At 48.9% G+C, this 26,316-nt stretch overlaps 10 protein-coding genes; 6 read left to right on the top strand and 4 right to left on the bottom strand.

Annotated features, from left to right (window-relative positions):
• Positions 1-109: 109 nt before the first annotated feature.
• Positions 110-5,141, top strand: FFUJ_06630 (related to ankyrin; the record flags this gene model as incomplete). XM_023579977.1 has 6 exons in its annotated part: positions 110-513; positions 567-685; positions 737-907; positions 954-978; positions 1,034-1,594; positions 1,646-5,141. The coding sequence occupies 6 exons, from the start codon at positions 110-112 to the stop codon at positions 5,139-5,141; spliced, it is 4,776 nt and encodes a 1,591-aa protein (XP_023432720.1).
• A 539-nt stretch (positions 5,142-5,680) lies between these two features.
• FFUJ_06629 (related to tol protein) lies at positions 5,681-8,136 on the top strand (the record flags this gene model as incomplete). XM_023579976.1 has 2 exons in its annotated part: positions 5,681-6,110; positions 6,173-8,136. 2 exons carry the CDS (start codon positions 5,681-5,683, stop codon positions 8,134-8,136), a joined length of 2,394 nt encoding a protein of 797 aa, XP_023432719.1.
• Positions 8,137-8,774: 638 nt separating this feature from the next.
• FFUJ_06628 (related to NAD(P)H-dependent oxidoreductase) lies at positions 8,775-9,843 on the top strand (the record flags this gene model as incomplete). XM_023579975.1 has 4 exons in its annotated part: positions 8,775-8,784; positions 8,840-9,181; positions 9,238-9,756; positions 9,809-9,843. The coding sequence occupies 4 exons, from the start codon at positions 8,775-8,777 to the stop codon at positions 9,841-9,843; spliced, it is 906 nt and encodes a 301-aa protein (XP_023432869.1).
• Positions 9,844-10,006: 163 nt separating this feature from the next.
• On the bottom strand, positions 10,007-11,717 carry FFUJ_06627 (probable quinate transport protein; the record flags this gene model as incomplete). XM_023579974.1 has 2 exons in its annotated part: positions 10,007-10,352; positions 10,405-11,717. 2 exons carry the CDS (start codon positions 11,715-11,717, stop codon positions 10,007-10,009), a joined length of 1,659 nt encoding a protein of 552 aa, XP_023432718.1.
• Positions 11,718-13,513: 1,796 nt separating this feature from the next.
• Positions 13,514-14,970, bottom strand: FFUJ_06626 (uncharacterized protein; the record flags this gene model as incomplete). XM_023579973.1 has 2 exons in its annotated part: positions 13,514-14,574; positions 14,628-14,970. The coding sequence occupies 2 exons, from the start codon at positions 14,968-14,970 to the stop codon at positions 13,514-13,516; spliced, it is 1,404 nt and encodes a 467-aa protein (XP_023432717.1).
• A 695-nt stretch (positions 14,971-15,665) lies between these two features.
• Positions 15,666-17,180, bottom strand: FFUJ_06625 (uncharacterized protein; the record flags this gene model as incomplete). The annotated part of the gene is made up of 1 exon (XM_023579971.1): positions 15,666-17,180. One exon carries the CDS (start codon positions 17,178-17,180, stop codon positions 15,666-15,668), a length of 1,515 nt encoding a protein of 504 aa, XP_023432716.1.
• A 742-nt stretch (positions 17,181-17,922) lies between these two features.
• On the bottom strand, positions 17,923-19,745 carry FFUJ_06624 (uncharacterized protein; the record flags this gene model as incomplete). XM_023579970.1 has 4 exons in its annotated part: positions 17,923-17,970; positions 18,026-18,111; positions 18,164-19,425; positions 19,483-19,745. The coding sequence occupies 4 exons, from the start codon at positions 19,743-19,745 to the stop codon at positions 17,923-17,925; spliced, it is 1,659 nt and encodes a 552-aa protein (XP_023432715.1).
• A 703-nt stretch (positions 19,746-20,448) lies between these two features.
• FFUJ_06623 (uncharacterized protein) lies at positions 20,449-21,366 on the top strand (the record flags this gene model as incomplete). The annotated part of the gene is made up of 1 exon (XM_023579969.1): positions 20,449-21,366. One exon carries the CDS (start codon positions 20,449-20,451, stop codon positions 21,364-21,366), a length of 918 nt encoding a protein of 305 aa, XP_023432714.1.
• A 1,492-nt stretch (positions 21,367-22,858) lies between these two features.
• On the top strand, positions 22,859-23,267 carry FFUJ_06622 (uncharacterized protein; the record flags this gene model as incomplete). XM_023579968.1 has 3 exons in its annotated part: positions 22,859-23,024; positions 23,077-23,165; positions 23,220-23,267. The coding sequence occupies 3 exons, from the start codon at positions 22,859-22,861 to the stop codon at positions 23,265-23,267; spliced, it is 303 nt and encodes a 100-aa protein (XP_023432713.1).
• Positions 23,268-24,098: 831 nt separating this feature from the next.
• Positions 24,099-25,768, top strand: FFUJ_06621 (probable UGA2-succinate semialdehyde dehydrogenase; the record flags this gene model as incomplete). XM_023579967.1 has 4 exons in its annotated part: positions 24,099-24,122; positions 24,182-24,269; positions 24,332-25,576; positions 25,626-25,768. The coding sequence occupies 4 exons, from the start codon at positions 24,099-24,101 to the stop codon at positions 25,766-25,768; spliced, it is 1,500 nt and encodes a 499-aa protein (XP_023432712.1).
• Positions 25,769-26,316: the final 548 nt, after the last annotated feature.

Genomic DNA, 26,316 nt, shown 5'->3' with positions numbered 1-26,316 from the left:
TCTGCAGTTGATGTGGGCTTGTACCACTCTGCTTACTGAAATATCGTGCGGCTGAATTCCCCGCACGAGCTTCAACACAATTCTTCAATCTCTCTTTCACGGCGCAATAATGGATCCGTTATCGCTCGCTGCTAGCATCGCTGGCCTGGTGAGTCTCGCGGGGGCTGTTATATCAGCCGGTTACAAGTTGAACTCCAAGTTAAATGAGGATACGAGCGACACCAAGACGCTCGTTGTTGAGACAGCCAACTTCTCGGGCATCTTGCTCGGTGTAAAGGCGCACTTAGAGGCCTTTCAGTCTCTGGATGTTGATCTGAAGGCTGTTCACAGTACTATTGAAGACAGCAAGCTTACAATAAAGCTTATTGATGAGTTGATAGCCAAGCTCTCCAAGTCGAATCGTATTGAGATGTTGATCAAGGCTGGTGGGCGGGAGGAGCAGGCAGTCAAGCTGCTTCGACGTATTGAGCAGTACAAGATGTTCTTTGTTCTGTGCTTTCAGCTTGAGCAAAGGTAAAGACTTTCCTTGTCTACTCAAGAATGAAGAAATACTGATATGGAACAAGCTCTCAATCCGAAACTCTCCAGATCCAGATGGAAGGTATTGTGGCTCAGTTACAGTCACTAGACGAAACTCAGAAGGGTGTTGAGAAGGCAGTTGGCCAGTTGGTAGATGCTGGTCAAAGTAAGTACTTATCTTCTCCCTGCCAAAGTAGCCCAAAATAATCCTGTGCAGTTCAGCAACAAGAAAAGATCATCAACTGGCTTGGTACACCAACAGAAGATGAACACGATGATCTGTGCAAGCAACGCGATGCATCCTCAGCAGAATGGGTTTTTAAAAGGCAGGAATACAACAGCTGGCTGTCTAGTCCGGGCTCGGCATTACTATGTCTCAACGGAACACGTAAGTGCCTTGACTCTCTTGATGCCTATGCTAAGCATTATCTCAGAGGGCTCGGGAAAGTCGGTTGTCGTGTGAGTCTCTCAAAACAATATCATCTAGAAGATATGGCGCCTGACCGTTTTATAGCTCCAAGGTTATCGAATCGCTTCAAGAGTCTACGCTTGAGCCTGGGAGTAACGCCGTCGTTTACCACTACTGTCGCTTCACCAACCCATCTAGCCTCTCGCCTACGAATCTAGTCGGGTCGCTCATAGGACAGCTTCTCAAACAATCCTCCGATCCAAGCGTCCTCTTAGAAGTTGTGAACAATATCTACGAAAAATATCGCAAACGATCAGCTCACCCAAGTCTCCAAGACCTGCAATCTCTATTCTCTGATGTCTCTAACTACTTCGAGAGAGTCATCCTTGTTATCGATGGCTTAGACGAAATGGGTGGATACTGGGAGATTTTGGACATTTTAGAGATTCTACCAGAAGCAGATACCGAGTTCAAGGTTTTGATAGCGAGTCGAGCTGGAATGGGCCTCGACGATGCTTTCTCATCCTGCTTCAAGATCACAATCACGTCAACAGACGTTGCATCCGACATTGAGAGCTTGGTCCGCAAGAAGCTCAATAAGCGCCGATTCCGCGGATCTGAAGTTGAGGCTGTCATCAAAGAGCTTATCGTTCGCGCTGATGGAATGTAAGTAACCACCAAATCTGACAGCCAACCGCTGACGGTCCGCCTCAACAGGTTTATCTGGGTCATATGTCAAATCGACCATCTTTCCCGCGTCCGAACAGCTCTTAGTCCAAAGCTTGTGCAGGCTCTACCTCGGAACCTCGAGAAGACTTTTGAACAGGCCTTTCAAACACTCGAAGACGAAGAAGAGAAGAAACTTGCGAAGCGCATCTTACAGTTTGTCATGTTTGCTAACAAACCACTCGATCTGTCAGAATTGGTCGAAGGAATCGCCATTACATCGGATACAAAGACACTCGACGATGTGCAAGCCAACTCGTTTCGTGAGAAGAGTTACGTCTTCGAGCTCTGCGGCAGCCTGGTTCGAGAATCTCAGGCCACATCTAAGATTGATCTGGCACACTACTCGGTGTATCAGTTTTTGCAGTCTACCAAGATCGAGGGCAACAGAGAGAACGAACTCTATCTCGACAAGTCCAATGGCAACCTCGAGCTTCTCACGGCTTGTATTCGATATCTAACCATCGAGAACGTCTCGGCTGGCGGAATTGCCGAAGAGGTAGAAGCTGCACTAGAGGATGACGATCTGTACATCAGCCCGGAAGTGTTTGCAAACACGCCATTTCTCCAGCATGCCGTTAGTAACTGGCCAGCTTATGCTTCGAAACTTTCAAAGGCTGAGCTAAAAGATATCTGGACGTCTGTTCTACTCCCCTTCCTCGAGCCTGGTTCGAACTACTTTAAGTTCTGGGTACGCAAGGCACGCTATCTTCATGGATACTATAAGTATCCTCCAGGAATCACACCACTTCACGTTGCAGCTGTTCATGGACTGTCTGATCTGGCAAGAATAATTCTAGAAGATACTCATCTCAGCAAAGCTGCCTGGCAGATATCGAAAGCCAAAGTGGGAAGCAGGACGCCGCTGCATATGGCTATCGAGAACGGTCAAAACTCGGTGATCGATGTGCTTCTGGAACTTGATATTCTCGACTCAACAGATGAAAGAGATAGAACCCCTCTGCATCTGGCGATTGAGTGCGCGAACGAGGAAGCCATTACTAGACTCATCTTAGCTGGTGCAAATGTGAATCGCTGCGAAGCTGATGGACGGACACCACTCTTCATCGCCATTGAGAACAACTGGGACGGTCTGGCAGCACAACTCGCAGGGATGGCAAACCCATATAGAACCATGCCAGATGGACGCGGGTCACTCCACCTTGCAGCACAAACTGGAAGCATGACGTGGTTGAAATGTCTAATGCCTGCATGTCCCCCAAGAGCCATAAACAAACCTGATATTCGTGGTTGGACTCCTCTACTCTATGCTGTTGATAGGGGCCATTTGGATGTCGTCAAACTTCTGTTGTCAAATCCAAACTGTACAGAGGTCGGTGACCAAAACGGATGGACGCCTCTGCATGCTGCTATCAAGCAGCAGAATCTAGACTGCGCTACAGAGCTTCTGATCTCTAATGTTCCGAAATTGCCCTTCTCGGAATACAGGGAAGAGCCTGAAGGAAGGGGGGGTGAACCTGACCCTGAGATGACGGGGAAGTATGGAGAGGGATACCGGCCCAGGCAGTCCGATGCGGCAACTAGAGGAAGCCCAAGTGACAGATGGAGCGCCTGGGAACAGCAATCATCATCTGGACCCCACCAAGCAGCGACAGTCTCGTCTCCATTGCTTCTCGCAGTTTCGAGCAGCTACAAGGCTGGGGTTGAATTGCTCCTTCGTCACGCCGAAACATACGGTCGAAAGGAAATAGGCTTGTTGGAGGAAGATGGCGAGTGCCTCAAAGCGTCGATGGTGCAAGCCGAAACAACCATCTTCAAGAAGCTTGTTCCAGTCTCAACGGCAAAGAGTATACTAGCTATTTTGCCTGATTGTTTCGCGAAGGGCGACGTATTCTTGGAGATAATGAAGCAAAGACTGGACTGTGCCTTCGCACACCAGCAACTTCTCCCAGAAGCTTTGTCTGACGGCAGGCTGACTCTGGAGTTGGCGCATATGATACTGGATACCTGGCCTGTCCAAGCCACTTCACTTCCGGACAACATACTTAAGCTCGCTGTACAAATTGGAAATCACCAGGACCTACGCTTGTTGAAGCGCCTGATAGATGGAGGGGCCAATACCTCTTATGTTGACAATGGCGACCAGACACTTTTGCATACGGCAATCGATCATCTCAACTGGATTGCTACTACCTTCATGATTGAGAATCTGCCATTTAGCAAGGATATACTGTCTAGTGCTCTCCACGGTCTCATTGACGTTGCTCCAACACAAGGAAAAGACATCAGTCCTGAGATTCTTGCAATCCTGAATCTGCTTGTCGAAAAGGGCGCTGATGTCAATAGCCTAGATGTATCCAAACTCAGTGTTTGCTACGCAGCAGCTGGTAGAGACGACACTGCGTTCTTGAAATGGGCGTTAGAGAACAACGCTGTACTGGCTGCCCCGACATCAAGAGATGACACTCCAATCACTGTGGCTGTGAGATATCGGAAATATGAGAACTTGCAGTGCCTTCTCGACAATATTCTTCAGACTGCGCCAGAGACCCTGGTTGAGTTTCTGGCCACGCCGAGTACAAGCTTTGGGACGCCCCTCATACAGGCTATCGAGCTCTCCGACATAACAAGCTTGACTAAGCTTGTGGAAGCTAACAGGGCTGCCGAGTTGCTGGTTAAGACGGATATGGATGAACATCAAAGCAGGCGGCTGACGGCTTTCACCGATGCACTTTGTACTGCTATTCGAAAGCAATCGGACGAGGCTGCGGTGCTATTGATCAAGCACATGAGTAACATCTCATCGACAGGTTCATCAGGGGCGACACCCCTTCATGTGGCTGTGCAGCAGGAAGATGAAAAGATCGTAAAGGTCCTTCTCGAACACGGGGCACAATTGAACGTACCGCATCGTGACACGGGAGAAACGCCATTCGCAGCGGCAACAGTCGCCAATCTGACAGGGATAAAGGCTATTCTAAGCGAGCGTCAAGTGGACTATCAGCCCCAGGATATCATTGCAGCAGCCAAAGCGGGAGACGAAGGCTTGGTCGCAAAAGTCTTGGCTGCATATCCTGATGACTTGTACAATCAGAGAAAGGCACTATTTACAGCACGAAAACTACGACAGAAGAAGATTGAGAAGACCCTCTACGAAGTTTTGCCAGCACAGGCTGCATCTTCTCTGGTAGACGAAATAACCAGGAATGCATACGGCGATACAGTTCTGCACCAAGCAGTTCGTGCAATGAATCCCGAAAAGCTAAAGTCGCTGAGCAGTGGAGGCGATAGAGAGCTGTTGGATGCTTATGACCTTGGTGGTGACTCTGCTTTGATGCTTGCTATAGGGATGTGTCACTGGAGCGGTGCTGAGGTGTTGGCTAAAGAAGGGGCGGATATAGATGAGGCTCTTGGGAAGGCTCATGTAGAGAAGTGTGAACTTTGGATTGATAAGCTTAATGAGCTTAAGAGTCGTTATGGGAGGGTTAGGCAACGCCTGGTTTCCTCTGGGCATTTTAGAACTTAGGGTTGTAAGCCTTGATCCGGATAACTTTGGCCAGAGCGATGTAAAACCGGTGAGGTTGCACAATTTTGTAACGGTGCAGAAGTGAAGTCTCATTTCTCGTTTTCCATCGAATTAAATCAGATCAATTTTGATGATCATTGCTCCGTTTGGCGAATCCAAGACAACTAGGTCAAGGATGGCTTTTGTTGGTCAGCTGTCCCGGTTGCAGAAATGCTGTACGATTTCTCGGGTCAAGACCAATAAGAGAAGAACACACGACGGTCGCCAACAAGTTGAGATGCAACGGGCTCAAAAACGGATTTCTTTGCTTTTATTATGGAACGTGAGGTATTTATCGGACGCAACTGCGTCCCTTTCGGTATCTTACGCTTTCCTATGGGTTTTGCATTTATACTACGCAGATCGCCCACTTACTCTTTGTGTATATTTCCCCAGCTACTCCTCTTAGTCCATCACACATTCTTCATCATTCGTCCTAAAAACATTTCACCCATCTGAAATTCTCAAATCCTCATACTTGAGCTATTCTTGGTGTGAAGATGAGTCTCTGCGAGGCTTGTCGAAACGCCATGCCCAACATTCCAGCATCAGGGGACAACAAACAGTTAATCGCAGCTACGTTCAAGCTACTCTCAGGACATGGAGATTGGAAAAGATACGAACTTGAGACATCTGAGGAGAACTGGTATCGAAGAGACCCATTCCTTCTGCACACATCGTGGGAATCCCTGGTCTCATCACTGAGTGATGACTGTCCTATTTGTTGGACCCTCTGGCGGAACATCCGCTCTTCTCCAATTGCATCCCCACACAATGAATCGATAAAGGATTTCGAGGCAAAGATCACTGAGATTGACAACTATCCCGAATCGCATCGATGTTATGTTAGCATACGTCTAACGGGCCACCAACTAGATACAGAAGAGCTGAGGTTCACTTTATATAGGACAACCAAAGAGTACTACCTGGGTAAGGAACCGAATAAACGTTTAACCTGTTTGATAAGATATACTTACAAGTTCCTTCATTAGAGGCCGAAGAAGAGTTTCCGCTTGCTACTCAACATACGCCCAAGTCGGCTGCGGTTGTCGCAAATCGCTGGATCAAGACTTGCGAAGCAAAGCATTCCCGGTGTTTAAAGCCAGCTGCTCCACCTGAACATGCAAATATGCCGACTCGGCTATTAGATTTGGGTAATGGCGATTCAAGTACTTGGCGTATCTACCAGGCTTCAGAGCATGTTCCATATGCCGCGCTCTCTCATCGATGGTCAACCGATACACCTGAACTACGTACCAGCAACCACAAGAATTATTGCAATTTTCAGCCTGATGGCGCCTTGCCACAAAACTATCAAGATATTATATCTATCTGCCGCGCTATACCCATCCGATATCTTTGGATTGATTCTCTCTGTATTATACAAGATGACAACGGCTATGAATTCTCTAAAGAAGCTCCATTAATGAGGGATATTTATCAATATGCATTCCTTACACTGTCGATTTGCTGGGACTTCCCAGGTCTTTCTATATTTCGCAATTGTCGGCCGCGCAGTATACCTCGACCTATGCCTCTTGCTTATTATGGAAAACCTTTCACTGTATCGGAGTTAGATGAGTGGGTATTTGCCAAAGAGACGAAGCAAATGGAATTGCAAGTCTATGTGAGTGGAGCACCCATAAATCAAAGGGCGTGGGTTGTACAGGAACGATGCCTTTCGAGACGGCTACTCTATCTCGGAAACGACCAATTGTACTGGGAGTGTGACGGATGCACCGGCAGTGAAGCCTCACCTAACTCTATTTACAGCGATGGGGGACGTGAGTCAATTCTAGATCTCACAGGGCGTCACAAAGACACCGCGTGGAGTTGGACACTTACACAGTATACCAGAAGTGACCTGACATTCGAGAACGATAGGCTTATTGCCATAGCAGGCCTTGCTAAGCTTATCGCAAGTAAGACTGGCGGTATATATCTTGCTGGCATTTGGCTGGACTCCTGGATGCAAGACCTCTTATGGGAGCCCATTAGAAAAAGAGACCGAAGTTCGAAACTGAAGCCAGGGGAAATCGCTATGGTGCCGCCCTCGTGGTCTTGGTTGGGATTTTCCGGGGCGGTGGCCTCGGGGATTGAGATGTGCGGAGAGGGTCCAAGAATCTCAACCGTGTCGCCTAACTCGTTCAAATCAGATGAGTACCAGCCATTGGCTCTGTTAAGTCAAACTGTGGTCATTCCACCCACGAGCGATCCTTTTTCTTCCTTCGAACGAGCAATTTTAAAGATTCGATGCCTGCTTTTGCCGGCAACGTTCACTGGCATTCCCCACAGAGACGAGCAACCATGGTTCTTCCGTCACAACTCCGATATCAATTTGATCTCAGTTGGGCTGGATTATTTCCGGCTTCAAGCTTGCAAACCATTCAAAAATCCTTATGTCACATTCAGATTCTATTTCAGTAAGCCGATTGACATGTCTTCACGATATTTCCTTCTCCCACTATATATTCGCCGATCACCAACTAGGCCGCAGCAAGGTTATGGGCTTGTACTACAGAAACATTCAGGCGGTGGGCACCAGGAATTTATCAGGGTGGGCATATGGGAAGATGATCACAAGTATTCATCTCAGCTCAGCCCTATAATCAGCAACACAATCGTCAGACTAGGCCTTGGAAAGAGAGCGACTTTTGGCGATGAAAGCCTTACAGAGAACGAGCGCGTTTTTGACTCGAAAATCGGTGATTATGCAGCGGGTCATGTTGACTCGAAAGTGCTGTTTCCCCTGAAGGTCGTCAAACGGGGGGTTGAGCATCAGTTAAATGATAAGGAACTTGATGATAAGGACGGTGTTCCGGGGTCTGAGGCTAATGCACAGGAGGTGAATGAAGCTGAGGAAGAAGAAGGGGCCTCTATACGCGATGAAGAGGTCGAGTGTTCATTGTTACCGCATTTCACTACAGCGGAATGGGGTACTATCTCCTTAATTTAGATCTTAGAAATATCCATTTGTACATCTGATAGGCCAGTTGGATATCCTTTGTTTTACGATCCAGACGGAAAGACGTGAGACTAGTTGCAGGTACTCTTGGCACAACTACCGATACTATACACCATTATCCTAAATCCTCTCAAAATTTACTGTTGATTTATTTATTCAGATTGAGTTTATAATTAGTCAACGGCCAGTAAATAAATACGAAGCGGACACTATGTGTTAGGTAGCAAAAGGCGCCAATTCTGACTCCCGTTTATGGTACGGTACCTCACATATGGCATCGCATGCACTGGTAAGGAAATTAATTCGTGTTGCATAGCATTGCATCATTATTAGTTAATTTCTGCTGATGTAGTCGAATAATTTGGTGGCGCCCAGGGAAAGGTCGTCACGAACATCGATGACGTGGGCTATACTGTTAGACCCATTATTCGCAGTGTCTCAACGTCATCAGGCGTTCAACCGACAATACTGACGCTTGTATTTTCAGAATATTACATGCTTAATATGTTCGTTTGAAACAATATCTGCCCTTTTGCTGTCTCTTAGAACTTGCAGTGGTGAAATTCTACTCTTAACTTTATTCACCTTCTATCTTTGCCAACACATTGCCTTGATCTTTCAGCATAACCATGGCTACTCGTGAGTGAAAGCGATGGTCCATACAGACCAAAGACATATTCTAACTTACTTCAAGACCACGCGAAGAATGAAGTTCTTAAGGCTGCTGCCTTATTTGATGTATCTCACATCACAGCTGTCGTGACAGGCGGCGCAACCGGCATTGGATTAATGATCACCCAAGCTCTGCAGTCCAATGGAGCCAAGGTTTACATCACAGGCCGTCGTAAAGAAGTTCTTGAGCAAACGCAGAAGACCTATGGTACAGGCCCGGGAAGCATTCATGTCCTCCCTGGTGATGTCAGCGAGAAGGATGAAGCTATCCGTCTGGCAGAGGAGGTTGGCAAGAAGGAGCCGAATGGCATCCATTTGCTCGTGAACAACGCTGGTATTGCAGAAGATGATAACACCAAGTTCTGTGAGTTGTTTCGTCTGTCATACCGAACCTCGTGCTGATGCAAGCCGATGTCTTAGCCTCGGCTGGTGAGCCCGATATGTCTGACGCTAAGGCTCTTTCGGAGCACTTCCTCAAGACTGAGCCACAGCAGTGGGCAGCCACATTAAAGACAAATGTGACTGGACCTTACTACATGTCCATGGCGTTCCTCCCATTACTCGCCAAAGGGCGTGAGACTACTTCAGGTTATTCCTCACAAATCATCAATGTCTCCTCCATCTCGGGAGCTATGAAGGGTTCAAGCATGGGACAACCAGCTTACGCCACCTCCAAGGCTGCTCTTACCCACCTCAGTCGCATGATAGCTACTCTCACCAAGGACGTCAAAGTGCGAGTCAATGTTATTGCACCAGGATTATTTCCCAGTGAGATGACTACTGGAGAGTCTGATGAGGGCAACAAGAGCAATATCGATAAAAAGATGACTAACCCGGCTGGTCGGCCTGGTCATGATACTGATATGGCTGCGACTATTCTTTTCCTTGCTGGAAAGGGTGGCTTGTTTTACAATGGCCAGATTGTTTATCCCGATGGAGGTACGTTTATCTTGATTGAACTATCTAAGTCTTGTGCTGACCCATATCTGAGGTTCAACCCTGATCAACCCAGCGATCGCAAACTGAAGGTGGTGTTCCTGAAAGAGCTTAGTGAAGTAGCTATTACAGCATGTCACATCATGTGACAATTAGGAAATCCCTTGTATCATACGTTGAAAAACGTTGTTTAGTTATTAAATCAAGTCTGACTACAACCTCTAAGAACATGAAGCCTGTTATATAAACTCCTTCAAACCTGCTCGTTCTCTTCAGCAATAGCTCGAGACTTTTCAGCGGTTAGGTCAGCACCCTCGGCATTGCGTCGGAACTCCTCCTCCTGCAGTGTCAACTCCTCAGACAGTTGAGCATGGGCCTTCCACACGGGCTTGATCTCGAAGAGGCGATCCATGGTGTCAAGAGGCAGACCCTTGGTCTCAGGAATGAAGAAGAAGACGAAGATGGAAGAGAGGATCATAAGCGACGCGAAGAAGAAGTAAACGCCATAGCCCATCTTAAGGAACATCTGGGGAGTAAAGCGAGAGACGATGAAGTTCCAGAACCAGTTGTTGGCAGCAGCGGAAGCTTGACCAAGTGATCTGCAGCATGTTAGCAATTTGTTAAGATAGATGAATAGCTGAAGAAACGTACCGGGAGTTCTCGTTGAAGATCTCAGAGTTGAGGACCCAGGGGATGGGGTTCCATGTGGGGGAGTAGAAGGCAGTCCAAAGGTAGAAGAAGAAGACGGCAGCAATTCCACCGCTCGTCATCTTGGGAGCCTCAGTTCCGTCGGCAGCGGCAGCAGCAACCTTGGAAGCGGGATCTGCAATCTTGATATAGGCTCCGATGAACCACATGCAGAGGGAACCACCAACTGAACCGATGATCAACAACTTTCTGCGTCCAACAGTCTCAATCAGGAACAGGATAAAGATGATGGTGATGGCAGTTTTGACAACACCGAAGATACCGGTGGTCAAGAAGGAGGTGTTGGTGCCCTGGATACCGATGCTCTTGAACACAGTAGGACTGTAGTAGTTGATAGCATTGATGCCGGAACCGTTCTGCCAGAGGAACATCATGCCGCCGAGGAAGAAACGCCATTGAACCTTGCGGCTCTTGAGCGCGGTGAAGGGCTTCCAGAAACCAGGGCCGACTTCCTTGTTGTAGCGCTCGAGTTCCTGGTCTATATAGCTGACCTCTTCGACGAGATAAAGGTCACTGGCGGGCAGCTGTCGCAACCAGCACAGGTTCTTCATGGCTTCCTCACGGCGACCCCTGGAGAAGAGCCAACGGGGCGACTCCGGGATCCAGAAGGAACCGAAGAGAAGCATGCCTGCGGGGATGAGCTGGACAGCAAAGGGAATGATCCACTGCTTGTGGCTGGGAGCCATGGTCTCAGCAAGTCCGTAGTTGATCCAGAAGCCGACAAGGCCACCAATCTGCCAGCCAAGCTCGTAGATACCAACAAGGCGACCGCGAATAGCAGGAGGGGACAGCTCAGAGCAGTAGATGGGAACCATGTTTGAACAAGCGCCAACACCAACACCAGCGAGAACACGACCGCCGATGATGAGACCCAAGCCACGCTCAGCATTAGCGCCAAGCATCATACCCGCGCCGAGCATGAAAACAAAGCTGAATGCAATGAGCGAGTATCGTCGACCGATGAAATACGAGGTGATGTATGCGAATAAACTGCCGAAGAAAGCACCGGCTTGATAGACGGAGACGATGTTGGACTTGAGAAGCGCGAGGTCATTGGGTTCGTACGAGGCAAAGTCGAATTCCTCTGTGAAGCTCGGCAGCGCGATCGTGGTGCCGATGAAGGCGGAGTCATAGCCGATCATGCATGATGCGAAAGACGCGATGGCAGCGCAGGTGTATACGCGCCAGTTGTAGACTGCCTTGGGAGTCGGCCTGTCCTCATTCACGGCGAAGATGTTGTTGACGGAGAGACCCATGATGAAGATTGCCAGCCAGCACAAGCGGGAGGAGTTTGTGTCTGCGGAGGAGATGAAGATCTGGGGATCAGAACTAAGTATGGGGAAGAGAAAACCCTTTAATATATGCGTCCGGTCCAATGGCCACGAGCCAATTACAACACCGCGTGCGCTTGAAAGTTTATCCCGTCCCTGGTCGTAGTCTGGCACTGGCGCGTCTTAGCGCGTGCACTGAGATGTGCGGAGAAGGGCTCGTGGTAGGACTAGAAAGGTCGAGATTCAGAAAACCCCGCATACGCTGGGGTAGCGCCAAGGGAGATTTTTCGCTCTAACCGGAACTCGGGATCATAAGTAGCGTAGATGGCTAAGTGTTTACCCCCTGCGGTGTCGCACAGTTGCGCTTAATTTCCGTATTCAGTCTTTGGATGGGTTGGAGTCGTCGTTTGCCTACATCTGGAAGTTCTGGGGTTCGATACCAGATTCTGGGGACCCCGCATGGAATTAAACTAGTGGGGTAAGTAATCATCCCCACGCGTCTGCTGATTTAACAGATTCGTCGTAAGCTCGGGGGTAAGTGTTGATCCCGCAATGCCATTCTGCTCCTTGGATAAGTCCCAACAGCCAAGGGCCAAGTGTTCACCAATCTAATGTGATGCCGATATACTCAAGGAAGTCGGAACAGTTCCTTGTGTTGCCTCGGGTAAAAAGATGTTTGTTCAATAGGATTGATCCAAAGCTGCATGCGACTGCAAACGTGATGGTGGACCCAGCCAACTGGAACGAGGCCCATGTCCGCCACGCGACTTCATCCAGGAACGAAAGGAACAGGTGACAGGTATGGGTCTCAAAACAAGTACCCCATATTGAAGCGCGACTGTGGAGAAAAGGGAAAGGATCTGGCGAGGTCAGGGGGCTTCGGTAGCCGACCGCGTTCCTCAGCGGGTGCATTGCAGCGTCGGTCATGCTTGTTTGCCGGCATTGATCGCAGTGACCTAGACTACGTTGTCTAGGCCCGTTCCCCAGAGTTTATCCCCAACGCTAAGCTTTCCCCATCCGCTTTGGACTTGTGATCAGCTCCGGTAGAATTGGGGGACATCACCCCTGATCGATTGGCTCATGAGCTTAGGCATAGGCTAACTATTATAACAGGCTCGGGGAGCTCAAGGGGGATAAAGAAATAAGAGAAGTCTAGTGACGAGACCAGTGAGCACTCCTAGCGTTACTGTGACGCTTGTGACGTTTAGCCATGCTACTGAACACGCTATCGTGACCCAAAACACGGAATTGAGCTCACCCATTTCGTTAATTCATGTTGTAAGATTTTGTGTTTGTGGTGACGCGTCAAATAGCCAACTCAATAGAAGTCTTTTCAAGTTACCTGTAACTTACAGTTATCCAGATTTATCAAAACATCGACGAATGGCTCACAGATATGGAAAGAGGCCCTATGGTGAATCCGCGACATGATGTAGGGTAGGGTTACAGCACGTCAGGACCTCACCAATTTAGACTTAGTGGGACCCATAAGGGTTCGGTATTTTTTACTGTACTCCATACATCCAAAAGGGTATACATCCAAAAGGGTTGGTAATAAAACACAGGTTGGTTTAGGTAGTATTCAAGAGAGTAACATAAAGTATTTACATAAGTGATATTCTATGTATAATAGAAAATATAGCGAGCTTGCGCCTATATTCCCGTTAGAGCTTGCTATGAAATAGAATGAAGTCCTTGTGATGAACCTTAGCTTGTTTTAACATTAGCAAGCTGAAGTTGTATAGTAGGATAATGCTTCATGGTTGCGCTAGCCTCTTAAATTAACCGGTATATCGCAGTGAAAACAGGCCCCGCTCAATAGAGCTAACTAAAATGTTGCCGCTCTGGAAGTAAGGGTAAACAGACCAAGCACCATAGAACTGGGCCTCGCCACCAACAGCATCATCCTCAGGGTGGACGTCAAAGAAGCCAATCTCCTCAAACAGAGCGCCAGTGTCATCCTGAGCAATAGAAGACACATTCACCATGCGAAGGCCAGATCCATAGTTTGCCTGGTATGACACACCACCAACAACGTACTGGTTGTGATCGATAGATCGGACAGGGCTCTTGTAAACACCACGGAAGACAGGGTACTCAAGGTCCTGGATATCAACAATGTATGTGGTGGTGTGCTGGTCAGCTGCAGGACCAGTCTTTTCTTGCTCATCCAGCTCGTCGTCGAGGAGGAGATACTTGTGATCCTCCGTCAACCAACCCTGGTGAGTGTAGGTTGCGCCATTGTATGTAGTGCGCGACAGTTGGCGCGGCATAGTACGGCGAGAAATGTCAACGATGGTGAGCGCATCCTCATTGTAGTTGAAGCAGATCTCACGGCCCTGGAAAGCTTTCTGGGGACCACGGTAGATGACGCACTGCGCGTCGTGGACGTAGCCATCTGAGGCAACGCAGCCAGCATCCTGGGGACGCTTTGGGTTAGAGACGTCGATCATCCAGAGGCCAGCGCGACACTTGAGATCGTAGGCTGTACCGACGGCGGCAATGAGCGCAGTCTCCTCGTTGGCGACGATGTTGTGGCTGTTGCCGAAAGCGCTGAAGTGCGCTGCTAAGTCGCTCCTGATGCTGAAGGTGGGGGGGTTCTTCTTATCGGTGTTGAGAAGCTTGGTGAGGTCGAAGATCTGGAGACCGTGGCCAGCTGCCTCTGAGCCGATGTAGGCGTAGTTGCCGATGACCTTGATGTCGCGCCATGACGAAGCGACGGTCTGGGTTGGGAGGCGTCCGACGTAGGTTAGGCTGCCGTCGGGATGAACTTCTGCAAAAGCTGTGCCGTCTGATTGTCCGAGAAGAGCGAACTCGCGACCACTGGAAGCATGTGTCCAGCCTAGGGTCAGTTAGCAAAACGAAACATTACACAAGACCAGCTACAGAACATACCCCAGACATCATTGCCTACACGGGTTCGGCTGCCCATATCCTGGTGGCGCAAGAAACCCAAGAGGTCAATCTTGTTACAAGAGTAACCTCCCGCCTTGCCATCAGAACAAGGCGTGCCAGAGCTGAGGACCTTGTAACGATCTTTGTCAAAGACACCAGCCGCCGCCTCACTCTCGTGGAGAGCCATCTTGCGCTGCTTTAGCTCCCCCATGCCAATGGCATGAGGCGCACTCTTGGCACGGAGGTAGTCCTCATTGTACTTGGCCGTGTTGATTCTCTGCGTCTGTGCGACAGCAGAGCCCGCGAGGGTGGCTAGGAGGAGGGATGTGATGCTGGCCTTCATGGTGCCGGGTTGGGGAGGTTTCAATAGGTGATGGGCGAGAAACTACAGAGCGGATATCGCAAGGCATGTAGGGAGTCTTTATACTTGATGTGAGGTATGTTTTTTGGGATTGGGAAACTTGTGTAGATCATTTCTCAGATTGGAAGCTAGTTCTTTTGTTCTTGGAAGCTGGTCCTTTTGTGCTTGGCAGCTTATTCAATCGAAGAAGTATGCGATAAGGTCCATGACTTGGTCCGGGCCAAGTTAACGCTATGGACACGGATACGACCCTGAATATTCGGAGTGACGATTAGAATCAAACATGCAGCATCGCTGACCACTGAGATGCAAGAGGTCCCCTGGAACGATGTATATCGTATCTTCTTAGAGTTAGTGACTATGGCAAAGGTTCCCCAGAAAAATCGGGCCAAGGATGAAGATGAACAGGCACATAGATAGGCTACGCATTGATAATCTTCAAGGCCACCAGTCACGTCTCGTGTTTTTCCAAGCGACTCGAGGCCAAGACACTGCCAAGCCTTGGTGCCGATGAACTACCAGATTCATCTTAAGCTTAACATAAATATCTCACGGGTATATCACACGACCCACTCCGACCTTTGGGAGATGCCTATTCGGGATAAAGGCCCGCTTCTGGCCATGTGACCTGGAACTTTTACCAAGACAAAAGGACGGTCTTGGCTCCAGACTTTATCCTAGAGACTCTCCTCTTGTCGTATAGAAGAGTAACGTGCTTTGTCCCCGCTTGGCGTTCTTGAGGAGCTCTGCGATGATTGACCAGACGGATACATAGCCTCATGCTCTACTTCCTTTGACGCCGTTGCAGTGCAGCCAGCGCAATTCATCATTTCCGGATCGTTCTTTGAGAGAATTGCATCAATCAGGAATTGGTATAATCTCCAGAGAGCTGATAGTATGACTATTGTGTTGATGATGACAGAAACAATGAGCGTTGGTCTGCTCTTGAGGCGAGGGATCTGACAGAGAAACGTAGTCGAGATGACAGAAGGTTCAATTCCTAAATTCTTTCTGGACGAGTCTTTGGAGGTGAATGCATGATGAGCCAATCCTTCTGTGGTGTTGACTCTAAGATTATCACCCCAAATGGGCGTGCGATTCCGGATACCTTCATACCCTTTGGTGGAATGCGCCAAAAGCTCGACGTTGTCCAGAATATTCGGCCCAGAGTCTTCCTGTCCAAGATCGGCGAGAATCGTGAAATAGAAAGCTTTCGCCAGGTTATCTGCTGAGATCCAAATACCAGGCAACGGCATCAACTGGTCACTATCATCCGCTTTGGAGAGCTGCTCGATCAAGTGCGTGTTGTTCATCTTCTCACGGCTGCAGTAATAAACGTTGGGAGAAACGCCATTATTACTGAAAGGGACGAAGAAACAGCTGACTTGGAAAAAGTCCAGTGCCTTGATATCCTGCACCGATGGCACGACTGTCTTTCTTTTCGTGAAGGAAATATGACCCTTGTAGATCGGAGGGATATCTGTATCATTCTCACCCCGGAAGAACTTCTCGTTGGAAACGTGCATGTCGTTGGTCAAGGAGATTGAGTACCAAGCGAGAAGTGACTCTCCCCACCATAAGCTCGCCTTGGCTGTCTCATTCCGACCTGGGAATGCTGTGCCTACATCGTTATCGATGCCGTTGACGTCGTAGGTAGTTGTCATGTTCACGGTCGTCGTGCCGCCAGGCGTGTCTACCTCACAGGATAGCGAAGCTCGTAGCTTAGCACCCCATTGTTGAAGCGCGATCTGAGACGCACTCCGATCGATGCCCTCAAACTCAATCGTGATACCGTTCACTGCACATGATTGGAAAGGGTTGTTGAGATAGGGTAACGATCCTAGCAGTGCATCTGGTTCTTTTGGATTGTCACCGCGCCAGATCTTGGTGACAGTGTATTTGAGGGCGGTGTTGTTTGTGTAGAACTCAGTGCCGATTGGGATGGTCGTAGTAGAGCAGAGGGACTTTGTGTTTGCGGTGAGGAAAGAAGGCCAGTCTGAGAAAGGGTTGCGATTTTCGCTGGTGGTGTTGGGGTTAGAAGTGGCCTTTGAGATAGTCTCGTAGCCTTGTGTCGCGACGCTCAGGAATGCGATAAGCGCTGTCGCGATCAATCCGCCGACTAGGACAACGGGAGTAAACCATACGTAAGGGTATGGTCTGCTGAGGTTGTATGAGAAATATGAGGCATGCATGGTCAGTTTTGGCGAGTGATGGGTGACTTGATCAAGTAGTCTAATTGCGGAAAAGCTGTTCTTGTATACATTAGCTAGTGCGCAAGACTAGTTTATATGCAGCCATCTTCGTCGAGCTGTTATATCAGCATCGGTGAGATTTCACTGGGGGCCAAAAAGAAGCGCTATGGGTCCCGCAGACATAACCTCCAACACGGCACAACTAGATGCCGACGGGAAGATTTAATAAAGAGTTATGCTTAATAATTACTATGAGAGAAGCTGCGAACATCGCGGGGTTAGTGACTGTGCATGAGGCGAAGTACGTGGAAGGAATATCGCCGCTTACAGCCCCAGACATAAATAGACTTAGCGCGTAACGATTAACAGCCCGTCTGACCTCTATGCACACAGCCTCAAAATTATCCATTGGATTCCAGGTACAGTTTCTTGACACAATATTACTGCATTTCAATGTGCCCCGGAACCCAGCGGAACTAATGGTTATGGCATGGGAAGACGTACGCAATCATCACTGAGAAAAGGACAATGCTCAGAGCCATTAGAATTGAAGATCCAAGTCGGCTATCAGTATTACAACAACTGCATATGTAGAAGTGGTACCCTTAGAGCATAGGAAACATTCCATTTTTAATGTTTTCCGTCCATTTCATCCCCGGCTTGCCAAAGGCCGCTCGCAAGCCGTCAACCAAGTCCCTCCATAAATTTATCTCATCTCCCGATAAAAGGTGCCAAGCTGAGCTTAGTTCGATACGCCAACGGGAGTCATACAAACAAGAGCTTGGCCAAGCTACATGACGAAATGAGTTAGCATCTACTCTTTCCTGCCAAAGAACAAGACTTACCACTGGAAGGACACAGCATCGTGCTCGTTTACCACTAGCAGCGCAGATGGCTTGGAAGTCGGCGGCATCGGTAGGGGTTTCAGTGGCTATGGACCATGTTAGCTTCAACGTGTCATATTTCAGCAAGAATATACTCACGTGAGTCGCATTCAGCGTCTGCAACCCCAAGAACATCGAGGGAACAACACTCGGGGTTTCCATAGAGACTGTCGGGGCAAGGATCAAAGTTGGCGGCCGCGGCGCTGGTGGAGGAGCTGGAAGTAGACTCTGTGGAGGAACCGGACGCTGAGGTAGCCGCTGACGAAGCAGGGCTGGAGGTGGTGGGGTTGGCAGGAGAACTGGTCTCTGCATCGCTACTTGAAGAAGCAGCAGAGGTGGCAGGGCTACTCGTGTCTGCATCAGAACTGGAGGGCGCAGCTGAACTACTTGCCGGCGTGCTTAAAGCAGTATCATCGGTAGTCGCCTGGCTGGGGCTAGATGTTTCAGGAGCAGAAGATGATGGTCCAGTACCGCCAGTGCTACTAGACGGAGCGGCGCTATCGCTGGGCCCCTGAGTAGCAGGGCTGCTAGGTCCAGTGGAGCCAGGGCCTCCAGAGCTACTGTCTCCAGGTGATGAAGATGAAGGGTTATTGGTCACAGGCGGGACTTGGACAATTACTGTCGCTGCGCCAGAGCTTGCGGTGGGAGAGATGGTAGTGGTGGAGGGCTCACCATTGCCATCCTCTCCAGTTACAGTGCGAGTGACAAAAGAGGCGGGAGTGGAAGATGAGCCGGGGCCAGCAGGAGAACTGGAAGGGGGGACCTCCACAATGACAGTGCCCGTACCAGTTGATCCTGATGGAGAAATAGTCGAAGTGACCGGGCCATCTGTTGGATTGAGGCTACTACCAGTGGTGGTAACGGTAATAAAAGGTACAGAGGATGAGGGTGCAGCCGTGGAGCTTGGCACTATAACGATGACAGTGCCGGGATCGGAAGCGCCGCTGGGAGGAACAGTGCTTGTGAGAGGGTCATCAGTGGGAGAAAGGCCACCTGTAGTAGTGACAGTGACATAAGATGCTGAAGAGGGATCAGCCTTAGTGTTGGGGACCTCGATGATGACACTGCCGGTTGCTCCTGGCTTATCAGGGGTGATAGTAGTAGTGACAGGGCCGGTGAGAGAAGGAAAGTCTCCGGTGGTAGTGACCGTGACATACGGGATAGAAGATGGGGACCCATTAACTCCAGGAGGAGATGTTGGGACCTGGATAATTACAACACCCGGCTGGCCTGGCTCAGTCGGGGGGTAGGTCTTGGTGACAGGTTGGTTGCCAATGTCATCAGGGTTCGCAGGAACAGTGAAGGTGAGGTAGCCTCCATCGGGAGGAGAACCGTTGCCGTTGCCGTTACCATTGGTGGCACTATTTGGAAGTGATTAGTTGAGTCTCATACAACTGTCAATGGCATGTCGAATGTACCTGGTCAGAGTAGTCAAGCTAGTCGAGACATCAGTCAGGACAGTGCTCAAAGACGTGGGAGCATTGGTGACATGCACAACATGGCCATCATCAAGGACAATGTCAGTGTTGGCAGGGAAGTAGGAGTCGATGAGGATAGGCTGCTGGAACTGATATTCAACGGGCTGAAGATTGATGATGGTTGAGCAAAGAGGATCCGCAGAGGTTTGGGCAAGTACAAGCTCCATCACTGCTGAAGCGGCCATGATACTCTTGGACTTCATGGTGGGTAACGAGTGTCCAGGGGAAGAAGACTAAGCGAGTGATATGAAGAAAACGAGTGTAATGAGAAACTGGGGAGAAGATGTCGTTGAGTTTCAAGTGATTCCCACTAGATTCAGGCTGAGGACGAGCTGTATATACACGTCCGAACCGTGAACCCAGGTGTTGATTTCTGAACAACAACAACACACGGCATTGAGGTGATTTCTAATGTTTGAGTTCACAAATGCCGACGCGACCTCCATGACCCGACTTCGCACCACAAAAACGAAGCCTTTCAGCTCCCATCGCAAAACTTTGTCTCTTGAATACCAACTATTGACACTATCTCCTGCCTGTCTCACATTCTCTCCGCTAAGCGATGCCCCCTCGGAGATATTAGCCGCCGATCACCTTCCCGAAACAGCTTTGACGTGGGAACTCTTATGCAAGGCAGAGATGTCAGTATTGCCTCGTTTGGACGGATCAACAGGCATTGAGTTTTTGCTTCAGCTACGTTGTGTATGTTTTGGTCTCAAAGTTGGAAGTGTTGCGATGTCGCCAGGTATGAAAGTGTGAAAGTAATTTTTAGAAGAGTTTAGGTACTGAGGTTCGCGATATATAATACTTGAACGAAGGGATGTTTTCGCAGTGGCAGACAAACAAATCCTTTGATAATTTTCACTCGTTCACACATCTGTCACTCGCTTCGTCACTCGCTTTAAAATGCAAACCTTCAAGCACCTCATCCCCTTCCTCCTGACTGCCGGCCTTGCAGTCAACGCAGAGACAACCTCCTGCGTTACCTCAACCAAGACCTTTCCCACCATCACCTCCATCATCGTCGAGCCGACCAGTACTTGGTCCGGCAACGGCACAGGTGGTGGTCCTCATACCGTGTATACCACTGAGTATCACGAGTTCTGCTCCACGGGTCTGCGTCTGCACACGTACACCATCACCGAGGCTTGCCACAAGGAAAAGTGTCAGCCTCGCACTACTGGTGTTCCGCCTGGGTTTACCTCAACTGTTACTGTTTGTAACTCTTGTGGTGAGAAGCCTATCACTGCGACACTGACTGTTCCGTGCCCTGAGGCCACTCCTACCAAGGGCCCTGGGAAGCCGCAGCCTGAGCACTGCGAGGCATGCCACGACCATGGTAAACCATCTGGCAAGCCTCCGGCTCAGCCACAGTCTGTTCCGTCTGCCCCTGCTGTAAAGCCAGTCCCTACGGGTCATCTGCCAGAAGATTGCGCCACGTGCGGTAATAAGCCTCCATCTGCTGCTCCTCCTCAGCCTCCCAAGCCAACCAACCCTGGCCAAGACAAGCCAGAGCATCCCAACTCTCCTGCATGCACCACTTGCAGCGGAACTGGACAGCAGTCCCAACCCCCTGCTCAGCCCAACCTTCCTGCTGCATGCAGTACTTGCGGTGCTGGAGGAGAAGTTCCGCAACCCCCTGCCTTCCTGGCAACTTCTGTCGTACCAGGGCCCTCTGGAGAGAAACCGGCCACTAGCCCTACCGGCCCTGCTCCTGGAGAACCATCTGCTATCACCGCTGGCGCAGCCAAGTCCCCCTACGTTGAATTGGAGCTTTTAGGTATCTTCGGGTTTGGATTCATTCTGTTGGGAGGTCCCCTGTAGATTGTGTGCAAGGGCAAGGTGCATAGTGTAGTGTCTTGAGTTGAGCCGTAATAGTTGTTAGGTATCCGGAAACATACCGTCAGGGCTTAGATGTTTAATTCCGAGCTTGACCATTTAATAGGATTACATTCTTGTTCATAGTTTCGCATTAGCTTGGCAGTTAAATCGTTGCATTAACATTAATCTGTCAGCATTGCTTGGTGTGTGAATTCGACCTTATGTTATCATGAAATGCATATTGATAGTGATAATAATGATGATGATAGTATTGTTATGCTGTCAATTCTGAGCCCATCTCGCATCAGACTTCCATTGATCAATTCAGCTCTGCTGGTAAGTCTCTGTATGCACTAAGTAAAGCATGACAGCGAATGACTTCCTGAATACAGCAGTGATCATCACCTAGTATTTCCTTGCTTTCGCTAAATGATCCATGCGCAGCTGTCAAATCGAATCAAGTAGAGATCAACAACTATTCTCTGACGTCCGAGACATCGTCAAGGGAGAAGATGTCAGCCGAGTTGCCGGTAACATCGTGGCGTGGAGAATTCTCCGTGACTCCAGTTATTTATATGGTAATTCTCCACATTTAGGGATAAGATCGGCGGCTGGTTCCTGAGTTTTGTCTAAGACATCGTCACGGTAGTTGCATGAGTCATGCTTTTAGTCTGGATTGAGTAAGTAAAAGCTGATTCATGACGAATCCCTCGCAGCTTCGGCAATTAGTTGTTCGAGATAGCGAGTTCCGAGACTCAATTACAGGGATACTCCTTACAGTAGCCTTTCTCCTTTCTATCAACAATGAGATCGATTCCTTGCATTTCTATACCCTGTTTCAGCGTTGACAACACTGCTCTTGGTGGGAAGCAAGCACCATCTAGTAATTTTTCTTCTTCTATTTCAATCAGTTCCTGTAGTACTTCACCAATATACTGTAAACTTAGAGTCGAACTCATGAAGGATCTTGGTATTGTATTAGACTGATGGAATTACTGCTTCGCTCTCAAAAGATCGCACGAATATTATCAGCCGGACCACTGTAGGTTACTAGACTAAACTTGTTTATTATTCTCTCGAAATCCAATACTCTGGGGTAGGCCACTCTTTAGACCTTCTTGGGACATGATGATCTGCAAACAAATCAAGGTAGCGTCGCGGGTTTGACAACCCGGTTGGCCTTATCGAGGACACGGTCCAGTTTCGTGCATCAAAAGAGGACGATGCAGAGCTGAAGAGCATTCCAATCTTCAATCCCCCTCGTCAAAAGCGCCGGAAACAGAAGTCATCTTGATTTGCTGAGAGTTGTTGAGGAACCGGAGGTTGGAAACTGATATCCAGAATACCGCAGAGAAATGGCTTGTCTTGGGATCTTTCTCTATAAAGACTGCATCTTGCGCCAGCCTTCCAGATATTTCATCATCATCACTTAGCATCCAAACAATCCACCACACCCACTCTTCAATTTTCCCAACAATCTTTCAACACCGCAACCATGCAGTTCTACACCATCGTCTCTCTCTTCCTCGCCGGCACCGCCTTCGCCGCGCCCGCTACCTCCTCCAACGGCTACGAGGCTTGCCCTAGCGGTGGCCTCTTTGGCAACCCTCAGTGTTGCAGTCTCAACCTCGTCGGTGTCCTCTCTGGTGACTGCCGCGCTCGTGAGTTCGCCCTTCAATATTCAAGATCGATAGTTACTAATTGTGATAATAGCTACCAAGACTCCCAACAGCGCCAAGGAATTCCAGGAGATTTGCGCCGAGTCTGGTCAGAAGGCTCGCTGCTGTGGCCTCTCCGAGATTGTAAGTTCCCTCTATTTGCTTTCCAAAGTAACATATTGGCTGACCATGATGTAGCTTGAGCTCGGTGCTTTCTGCCAGAAGCCCGTCGGTGTTGCTGCTTAAGCACCTTGTATGCTTCTGGCCTTTCTACTGGAGCGAGGTTGTCCCAAGTTGTCGGCACGTGTAATAATACTCGGGGAGGATACTGAAACTGCAAGGAGCTATGGACTCTACTAGATATCGGTCGCACGATTAGGTAGCAAATCAATAATCCCAGTTATCTTTGCCACATATGCATTTCCACCTAAATCAAACTATACCTGTAAGCTTCGTAATGCGAAAACGCTTATCGATTTCGAGCAAAACCAATGAGATTTGCGATTCATTACTCAGCCAGACAGAAGTGGCCGACTTGCAGTCCGGCCAAAACCCGGGTCATGTCTAGCACCCGAATGCCCTCGAGTGGGAGTCCGCCGGTAGTCATTGTTATGAGAACGAATGGGGGCTGATAAGCTAGCGGCGCCGGGACCGGGACCGGCTGGCAACTGCCGATTCGGGGAAGTGGGGAAGCCCCATGGGTGCTCTACAACGACCCGCCGTATCCGACGATCGGCAATTCATTTCAGGGCGTAGCATATTGATAGACCTCGCGTGCAGTGTAGGCTCGATGAATGTTCGAAATATGACAAATACTTCACTGACTAACAACCGGCTTAGTTAGAGGACAAGAGTATCATGGGGCTATTGAACTCCGTTGCCGTACCCGGTCGTCCACAGGCTGTGACAGACGGCTGTCACCGTACATCGTGCCAGGGCCGGTCGCATCCTTCATCTTCAAGACAGGTCTCAAGTTAGTCTGTAGAGAAATTATATAAGTCCTTTCGGTATTCATGATCATTTTGTACATCAACTCATCGCTTCAGTATTCGAGTATTCACTATTCACCATCACACTATGACACGAAGCTTCCCTTTTAAGGTCTTGACCCTTTTCAACTGTTGATACATGTTGGCAAAAGACTAACACTCGCTTTACAGCTGGACGATCCGTCCCTCCTTCACGAGGAATCACTATTAAATGGCCAATGGGTTCAAGCCCAGTCCGGAAAAAGGTTCGACGTTGAAGGTAAGCTAAGCCTAAGAGTCAGACAACAAAGAACGAACGCAAGCTCATATAATATTCTGTAGATCCTGGCTCTGGTCAGATCTGGGCCACTAGTCCCACTAACGAGGTCTGTGACGTTGACAAATATGTTGAGTCGTCGGATGCTGCCTTCCAAAGCTACCGCCACATCAACCCTCGTCAACGTGCAAAGATCCTTCTCAAGTGGCATGAACTCATCACCAATGCACGACAAGACATTGCCAAGATAGTCGTCTTCGAGACTGGCAAACCTATGGCAGAAGCCCTCGGTGAGGTGGATTACGCCCTTGGCTTCGCTTGGTGGTTCGCTGGTGAGGCTGAACGTATCAGAGGATCTATTGCTCAACCCTCTATATCTGATCGTCGAACCTTTGTGATCAAGCAGCCAATCGGTGTGTGTGTTGCTCTCGTCCCCTGGAACTTCCCTGTCGCCATGATTATCCGTAAGGTCTCGGCCGCTTTAGCCGCAGGATGTTCCATGATTGTCAAACCATCGCCCGAAACACCATTCAGTGTCATGGCTCTGGCAGACCTGGCCCTTCGTGCGGGTCTGCCTCCAGGAGTGCTCAACGTTATCTCAACTGATAATGCCAACACCCCATCGGTCAGCGAGACACTCTGCAAGCATCCGCTTGTCCGCAAGGTCACCTTTACGGGCAGTACTTCTGTCGGCAGTATCGTCGCGAGGCACTGCAGTTACGGGCTGAAGAAGGTCACTATGGAGCTGGGCGGAAACTGTCCTTTCATCATTTTTAATGATGGCAATCTTGAGCAAGCAGTCTCAGCTCTTATGATACTGAAATGGCGAACCGCAGGCCAAGCATGCACCCACGCCAATCGAGTCTATGTCCAAAGCGGCGTTTATGACAAGTTTGCGCAGATGATGGCTGAGGCCACCAGCAAGCTCCGCGTGGGGCACGGAGCCGACTCTTCATCCACTATGGGACCACTGACTACTTCTCGTGGCGTTGACAAAGTGAAGAAACATGTCGAAGATGCTGTCAGTAAGGGGGGAAAGATTCTCTGCGGCGGCAAACAGCCAGAGAACCTTAATGGATACTTTTTCGAACCAACTATCATCTCTGGCATGACCTCGGATATGCTCACGACTCAAGAAGAGATCTTTGGACCCATACTGGGGCTGTACAAGTTTGAAACCGAAGACGAAGTTGTGCAGAAGGCCAATGATACTTCAATGGGCTTGGCATCCTACTTCTTCACCAGAGACGTCTCCCGAACCTGGAGACTTTTAGAAAGCTTGGAAGCAGGAATGATCGGTATGAATACTGGTATGTTAAATTCTATCACTAAGTTGCCCTGAAGACTAACAATTTATAGGTAATGCCTCATGTGCTGAGTCTCCATTCGGTGGAATCAAGATGTCGGGCTATGGCAAAGAAGCAGGCAAGGATGTGGCTATTGAGGAATACCTCATCCAGAAGACAGGCACTCTGACTGTTGAGGATGGACCCAAGTTGTGAGCTGATTGATACGCCATCTGGGAGGCTCGTTAAGGATTATAGAAGTCGACGTTGGCCTTATTGGGAGTTGAGTTATTTTGCATAAATTAAAGCCTTCTTAAGAAAACCTTAACACCCATGTTTCGTCAGAGTCATTTTCCACTGGAAGAAGCAGTCTGCAAACTTATGTATCTTAATTTATTTAGCAGCAAGGCACATAAAGCACTTGAGGATGTGATTGTGTATCAAGGCAACAAGGCCTACATGAGAAGCCTGTTGGCATCACATGCTGTTGTGTTCATTCGCAACATGAAGGTAGTGATCCTTAAGCCGCCGCTTCGTTAATAACGGTGCTTGTACATAGCACAGTATTGCCTTTTTGCTGCTCATTATTCATGCAATAGCTTAAGTCGGTAAGACTTGGAGAAACTTGGTAAGTATACAACCTTTCTAAGCTCTTGGTGCTGATTCAATCTCTCAGCCACAAGATTCAGTTGCACAATAACACGTGTAGCTCAAGGTCTATTCATGGCACCACATATATGATCAATTGATAAACAAATTCCATT

This window comes from Fusarium fujikuroi, chromosome FFUJ_chr06 (genome assembly GCF_900079805.1).
Source record: "Fusarium fujikuroi IMI 58289 draft genome, chromosome FFUJ_chr06".
NCBI classification, from domain to species: domain Eukaryota; kingdom Fungi; phylum Ascomycota; class Sordariomycetes; order Hypocreales; family Nectriaceae; genus Fusarium; species Fusarium fujikuroi.
The sequence above is the reverse complement of the archived record's forward strand: the minus strand, read 5'-3'. Positions and strand labels throughout refer to the sequence as shown.